At 42.5% G+C, this 7,500-nt stretch overlaps 1 protein-coding gene across 1 annotated transcript in view; it reads right to left on the bottom strand.

Moving 5' to 3' along the window:
• LOC119580611 (carboxypeptidase B-like) overlaps positions 1–7,500 on the bottom strand; it is a 12,518-nt gene that overhangs the window by 4,704 nt on the left and 314 nt on the right. Inside the window, exons 2-4 of the mRNA XM_037928722.1 lie at positions 5,721–5,808; positions 2,555–2,714; positions 2,288–2,433 (exon numbers count right to left, since the gene is read on the bottom strand). Of these exons, the coding sequence (XP_037784650.1) occupies positions 2,288–2,433; positions 2,555–2,714; positions 5,721–5,808 (394 nt within the window). The remainder of the gene's footprint in view (positions 1–2,287; positions 2,434–2,554; positions 2,715–5,720; positions 5,809–7,500) is intronic.

Raw genomic sequence — 7,500 nt, 5'->3', positions numbered from 1 at the left:
AATGAATGAATGACTGAGTGAGTGAGTGAATGAGTGAGCGAGTGAGTGAATGATATGAGTGAGTGAGTGAGTGAGCGAGGGCGTGAGTGAGTGAGCGAGGGCGTGAGCGAGTGAGCGAGTGAGGAGTGAGTGAGTGAGGTGGGTGGGTGGGTGGGTGAGCGAGTGAGTGAGTGAGCGAGTGAGAGTGAGTGAGTGAGCGAGCGAGTGAGTGAGTGAGTGAGTGAATTAATGTGAAAGTGTGTGAATGAGTGAGTAAATAAGTAAGTGAGTGAGTGAGTGAGTGAGTGGGTGGGTGGGTGTTTGGGTGGGGTGAGTGACTGTGAGCGAGGAGTGAATGAATGATAGTGAGTGAGTGAGTGGAGTGAGTGAGCGAGGTGAGTGAGTGAGTGAAGTGAGCGAGCGAGTGAGTGAGTGAGCGAGTGTGAGCGAGTGAGCGGTGAGTGAGTGAGTGAGGTGAGGAGTCGTGGTGAGTGAGTGAGTGAGCGTGAGTGAGTGAGGAGTGCGGTGAGTGAGGAGATGAGTGAGTGAGTGAGTGAGTGAGTGAGGAGTGAGTGAGTGATGAATGATGAGTGAGTGAGTGAGCGAGTGAGTGAGTGAGTGAGTGAGCGAGTGAGTGAGTGAGCGAGTGAGGAGTGAGCGAGTGAGTGAGTGAGTGTGAGTGACTGTGGGAGTGAGTGAGGTGAAGGAGCGATGTGAGTGAGGGTGGGTGGGTGTGTGAGTCGTGAGTGAGCGAGCGAGTGGTGAGTGAGAATGAGTGAGTGAGGGGGTGGGGGAGTGAGTGTAGGAGTGAGGAATGAGTGATGACGATAAGTGAGTGAGTGAAGTGAGTGAGGTGGAGTGAGTGAGCGAGTAGTGAGGAGGAGTGAAGAGCGATGTGAGTGAGGAATGAATGAGTGAGTGAGTGTGGGTGAGTGAGTGAATGTGTGTGGGTGGGTGGGTTGGGTGGTGAGTGAGTGATGAGTGAGATGAGTGATGAGTGAGTGATGTGAGCGAGTGAGTGAGTGAGTGAGTGAGTGAGGAGGGAGAGTGAGTGAGGAGGAGGAGTGAGGAGTGAGTGAATGAATGAGTGAGGAGCGAGTGAGTGAGTGAGTGACGTGAGTGAGTGATGAATGAATGAATGAATGAGTGAGTGGAGTGAGTGAGTGAGTGAGCGAGTGAATGAAGGAGTGAGGAGTGGGTGGGTGGGTGTTTGGGGGGTGAGTGAGTGATGTGGAGCGAGTGAGTGAGTGAAGTGAGTGAGTGAGTGAGTGAGGAGCGAGTAGGAGTGAGTGAGTGAGTGAGTGAGTGAGTGAGTGAGTGAGTGAGTGAGTGAGTGAGCGAGTGAGTGTGAGTGAGTGAGTGAGGAATGAATGAGTGAGTGAGTGAGTGAGTGATGAGTGAGCGTGAAGTGAGGAGTGAGTGTGAGTGAGTGAGTGGAGTGGAGTGATGAAGTGAATGAATGAGTGAGTGAGTGAGTGAGCGAGTGAGCGAGTGAGCGAGTGAGTGAGTGAGGTGAGTGAGAGAGTGAGTGAGAGCGAGTGAGGAGCGAGTGAGTGAGTGAAGAATGAGTGAGTGAGTGAGTGAGTGAGCGGAGTGAGATGTGGTGAGGTGAGCGAGTGAGGAGTGAGTGAGTGAGTGATGGAAGGAGTGAGTGAGATGATGAGTGAGTGATGGAGTGAGTGAGTGAGGAGGAAGTGAGTGAGCGAGTGAGGGAGTGAGCGAGTGAAGAGGAGTGAGTGGGCGGGGGGTGTTTGGGTGGGTGAGTGAGTGAGTGAGTGAGCGAGTGAATGAAATGAGTGAGTGAGTGAGCGAGTGAATGAATGATTGAGTGAGTGAGTGAGCGAGTGAGTGAGTGAGTGAGGAGGAGTGAGTGAGTAAGTGAGTGAGTGAGTGAGCGAGTGAGCGAAGTGAGCGAGTGAAGATGAGTGAGTGGGCGGGTGGGTGTTTGGGTGGGTGAGTGAGCGAGTGAGCGAGTGAGTGAGTGAGTGAGTGAGTGAGCGAGTGAATGAGTGAGTGAATGAATGAATGAATGAATGAATGAATGAATGAATGAGTGAGTGAGTGAGTGAGTGAGTGAGTGAGTGAGTGAGTGAGTGAGTGAGCGAGCGAGTGAGTGAGTGAGTGAGTGAGTGAGTGAGCGAGTGAGTGAGTGAGTGAGTGAGCGAGTGAATGAGTGAGTGAGTGAGCGAGTGAGTGAGTGAGTGAGTGAGGATTGCGATGTGAGCGAGGAGGAGTGAGTGAGCGAGTGAGTGAGTGAGTGGGGTGGGTGGGTGTTTGGGTGGGTGAGTGAGTGTGTTTGAGAGCGTACATGGTTCCAGGAGTAGACGTAGCCGTCGGGGTTGAGCAGCGGGACGACGCGCCACTCGGCATTGCGCAGGAGGGACGGGCTCTCCAGCAGGCGCTCCACCAGGTACAGCGCCGAGGCCGGGGACACCCACTCCCTCGCGTGCGCCCCTGCAGAGAGATTGCTTGGCTCAAATGAAGATCCTTTGTACATATCCTTCATTCTCTATAGAAATGATATATTCGTTAAATAACGGATGTTCTCTGCATCGGATTTTGTTGTAATACATACCTGATTCAATGAATATGACAGGCTTCTCAGTTTTGCGAGAGTTATTGTTCCTATTAATTGTGATAAGGTATATGGGTCTGTCCTCGTTGCTACGACCAAGCTCCTCTAAATTAACCTTATCTGGGTACTTGCTGGGTAATTCTTCTATGTATGACATTATCTGTAATCATGGAGGAGGTTTACTGTATTTCTTCTGTGTTAATGGTACAATGATAACACATGCTAAATATCCTGCATCGGCTGAGGGGCATACGGAGAAACATATTAGATAAATGTACGGCACTTGAGAAGCCAATCACCGCTTGGGGAAATCGATTAATTTTTTTTTCTTTTCATATTAGGGAAAGAAAAACGACGACAGAGAAACCCTACATTTAGAAGAAGGAAAGAAAAAAGATCAAAGAGAAAAATGAGACAGTTGGCGTCTTGCTTTATGTCGGTTTTTTCGAGAAGACAAGGGAGACCGATATTGCAGCAGTCAAAGAGAGGGAGGCAACGTTCGGGAGAAGCGGGAAGCACAGTATTCTGAGTGTCGAAGGTTTCAGTACTCCGTTGAGAGGCGGGAGGATGAGATGAATGGAATCAAACTAGATGTGGGGCATCGCTACATAGAAGGACGAATGAGTTTCATAAAAACTTGAAGGAGTTGCTCAAGAGACAAGTCCAGCTCTCCTGGTGATGATGGCATATCATACCAATTTCTTTACCAGTTAAGCAGAAATGGTACCCACCATCTTCTGAATTTATTTAATGTGGCATGGTCTCACTGCAAGTTACCTACAACTTGGAAGCATGCACGCAAAATTCCAATACCCAAGTCTACAGACCGGATGCTTGCAGGCCCATATCCCTCCTTAGCTGTGTTGGAAAAAAAACATGGAATGAATATTCCTGAACAGACTAAGATACAGTATACCAGACCCTCACCCTCACCTTTATGCACTTCACAAACATTTAAGCACCTTAGACAATATTATCACTCTACGATCCCTCCATGACGCCCCAAAAACCATCTTAGCCATGTTAGACTTGAAGAAAGCTTTCGAACTTGCTGATCCTACTTCTATCACCGCAATTCTTGCAGAAAAAGGAGTACAGCCCGCATTCTATTTTTTGAAAAGGTTACACCATTAGCCCTTTCCTATTTAGCCACTTGGTTGAGCATTGGTTCAACTTTCTTTTCAAGCAGGTACAAAACTCTTCGCTTACACTGATAACCTTCAGTTAGTATTCACTGGCCAACACAGATATACACATATTGAACATGCACTTGACATCATATCCAGGGAATGCAATTGGATCAGACTCCGGATAAACCCTACTAAATCTTCAGCCATTTATACTTCGGCGACCCCCTGAACCCCCTAGCTATCCAAGATAGTATCATAAAACGGGAGAAAAAACAAAATTGCCTTAGTCACATTTTTTATGAGCCACTTCCCACATGGTTTGATACCCCTTTCCAGGCCATAATTACTCCTCTGCCAACAAAGAAGGCACACTGTAGTCCACAGGGTATTACAGAAAGTTGCTGACTCCATAAACAATTCAATTTCCAGCAGTGAGATAAAAATATACATTCTGTAAACTACTCTACTGGGAACTCTGCAGCTGCCAGCCAATACCCAGACTATACTGCAGCCTGGAGACTATCAGACAATTGCTCTACCCTTTGGGTTGAACTCTATGCCATATTTCAAAGCACTTTTATATGCTCTTACCAAGGACAAAGAGCACGCACGCAAGCACACACACACACACACACACACACACACACACACACACACACACACACACACACACACACACACATACTGACTCCCTTTCTGCAGTTAAGGCAATTCAGAGTGGTTTCCCTTCAGGTGATATCTACCTTATCATATCTGCTATAGCTAAACTCCAGCAACTAGTCACAAGATATCAAAGCGCACATTACCGGAAATGACAGAGTGATCAAGCCGCATTCTCGCCTATTACTTAGCTATATCAATACTGTTATTTCTCCTAGCTATCGCAGTTGCGGAAGGCTGCACACAGACATATCTCATTAGAAAGCAGGCTAGAACATCTAGTCTGGGTATCCAAAGACTCTCCTTCAGCCATTTGGTACAAGGAGGTTACCTCTTATGAAAGACCATTCATTGCAAGAACCAATACTCGTAAAGAGGCATTCATTCTCCACAGACTACGACTAGGATATAGGTGCACTTGGGAGACAGTAGAGAGGAAACCCCCGAAAATGTCAACATTGCGAAGCTCTGCCATCTGAGCCTCTACTTTCTTGATTCATTCTACAGGGAATTCGTCCTCATAAATTTCCCTTGAGAACTCGATATGGCACTTTGCCTGGCATACAGATATCAACAGTTCCTCTTTGCATCTACCCTCTTAGATTTGTTCATTCAACATCCTCCTCACAAGTGAGGAACGTTATCGTCTTGCCTCTTACAAGCTATCATTAATTCAGTTGCAGATGTTCCTCTTATAAATCAACTCTTAGCCTTAATTAATACTCCACTTATGCGAAACCCGGTCTGATCAACAAATCTATAATAAATAAATAAATAAATAAATAATAATAATTACTCAAGAGAGATAAATATATGATCTCTTCAGAGACGATAAGTTTTTTTCAGGAGCGGAGCAGACTGTACAAATGATAGTTAGATTTACAAATTCATTTATAGTATAATGAGATGGGAAGATAATGATTTTTTACTTTGTTTCTGTTATGACGACCAGTGGCAGAAGAAACAAAGAGATGAGGGAAGACTCTAGGGTAAGGCAAGGAATGAAGTGTAATGAGAATGCATAGTGTAATCCCCGCAGTTGATAACGAGGAACATCAAAGAAAAGAAGAAACATATGAAATAGCAGGAATTAACACATGCAGTGGAAACTTCATTTATGAGTATTATTTATGATTATAACAATTACAAATTTCAAATGACCAGAGAGACTTTACAGATCACTAGTATATATGGCCTGCTAAATTCAAAATAGTGGTGAGACCGAAGCGAATTTGGCTGAAGTGTTGAAGAATATTACTGATTAAAAAGGTAGATAGTGGACAAAGAGCAATGCGACCATTATCTTGAACTTCTCCAAAAAGAAAGAATGATACTTGTTTTGAACACAAATACAAAAATAAATATGATGTGCTTACTTCTTTGTAGTTCATGTAGCGATCAAAAGTAACGACGCCCTTCGGGAGTTCCACTATTTGGCCATAAGGAAGAGGGGTCAACAGCAATCTGTTGGGGCGAAAGTCAAGATCAGAGAAACACAAAGCTTAATTAACCTTAAATAACCCGCACCCTCGCTCTCTCCCCTCTTCTCTCTCTCTCTCTCTCTCTTCTCTTTTCATATATATATATATATATATATATATATATATATATATATATATATATTTAATTTGTGTGTGTGTGTGTGTGTGTGTGTCTGTATGTGTGTGTGTGTGTGTGTGTGTGTGTGTGTGTGTGTGTGTGTGTGTGTGTGTGTGTGTGTGTATTCAAAGAGAGAGATAAATATACATACATACATACATATATATATTATATATATATATATATATATATATAATCAATATATATATATACATATATATATATATATATTCTGAAACAATTATGAGAGGTGCTCTAGAGAATTTTGAAGGAACTGTGGATGTTGGAGGATACAAAATATCAAATCTGAGGTACGCCGATGATATAGTTTTGATTGCCAGCAGTATCACTAAACTACAACAACTACTAGATAAAGTTAGAGAAGCAAGCGAAAAGGCTGGCTTGTTTCTTAATGCCAAGAAAACTAAGATCATGAAGATTCAAAGATAACCGGCAATGAACAATGATGAACATGTTACAATCAATGGAATGATTGTGGAAAATGTGAAAGAGTTCACTTATCTTGGAGCTGTTTTAACTAATACATATGATGATTCACCGGAGATAAAATGAAGAATTACCATTGCCAAAAACGCCACAATTGCTTCAATAACATCTGGAAAGACCGAAGCATTACCTTACGGACAAAGCTGAGGTTATTGAACTCATTTGTTTTCCCAATTGCATCATATGGTTCTGAGTGTTGGGTGCTGAAGTAGATAGACAAGAAAAAGATCAATAATTTGAAATGTGGTGTTACAGACGAGTACTGCATATTAGCTGGACAGAGAAGAAGACGAATGATGAAGTGCTGAGAAAAATAAATTGTAAAGACCGACTGTTGGACATCTTGAACAGGAGGAAATTAAAGTTATGTCATGTAATGAGAAGTAAAAGTATTGAGAAAAACTTGCTGACAGGGATGGTGATAGGAAACAGAGGAAGAGGCAAACCAAAGACAAGACTGAGCGACAATATCAAAGATATTTGCGGGCTGTCGATGGTACAAGTGGAAAGAAAAGCGTAAGATCGAGTTTAGTGGCGAAGGATGGTGGAGAGGTCCACGGCTGCTCAAGCATGAGCATACCGTTTATGATGATGATATATATATATATATATATATATATATATATATATATATATATATATATATATATATATATGTATGTATATATACATATATAAAAGTATACATATATATACATAAAGTATACATATAGATAGATAGATAGATAGATATTGTTAGTTTGCAAACACATGCATTCACATCATTTATATGTGTGTTTGTGTGATGACAATGAAGATACCAATGATAATAAGGATTATTATCATTATTGTTATTATAATCATTTGCTGTTGTTGTTGTCATTGTTACTATCATTGTCATTATCATATTCATTTCTTGTCATTGCTATTAATATTACTACTACTATCATTATTATATTGTAATCATATCATTACATTAGTAGTAGTAGTAGTAGAGTAGTAGTATCATATCATTATTAATATTACCATTATTACCATTATTATTGTTTGTTACTGTTGTCATTATATCAT

The sequence above is a fragment of the Penaeus monodon genome, chromosome 14 (genome assembly GCF_015228065.2).
Source record: "Penaeus monodon isolate SGIC_2016 chromosome 14, NSTDA_Pmon_1, whole genome shotgun sequence".
NCBI classification, from domain to species: Eukaryota; Metazoa; Arthropoda; class Malacostraca; order Decapoda; family Penaeidae; genus Penaeus; species Penaeus monodon.
Note: the sequence above shows the minus strand (reverse complement) of the source record. Positions and strands in the feature narration are given on the sequence as shown.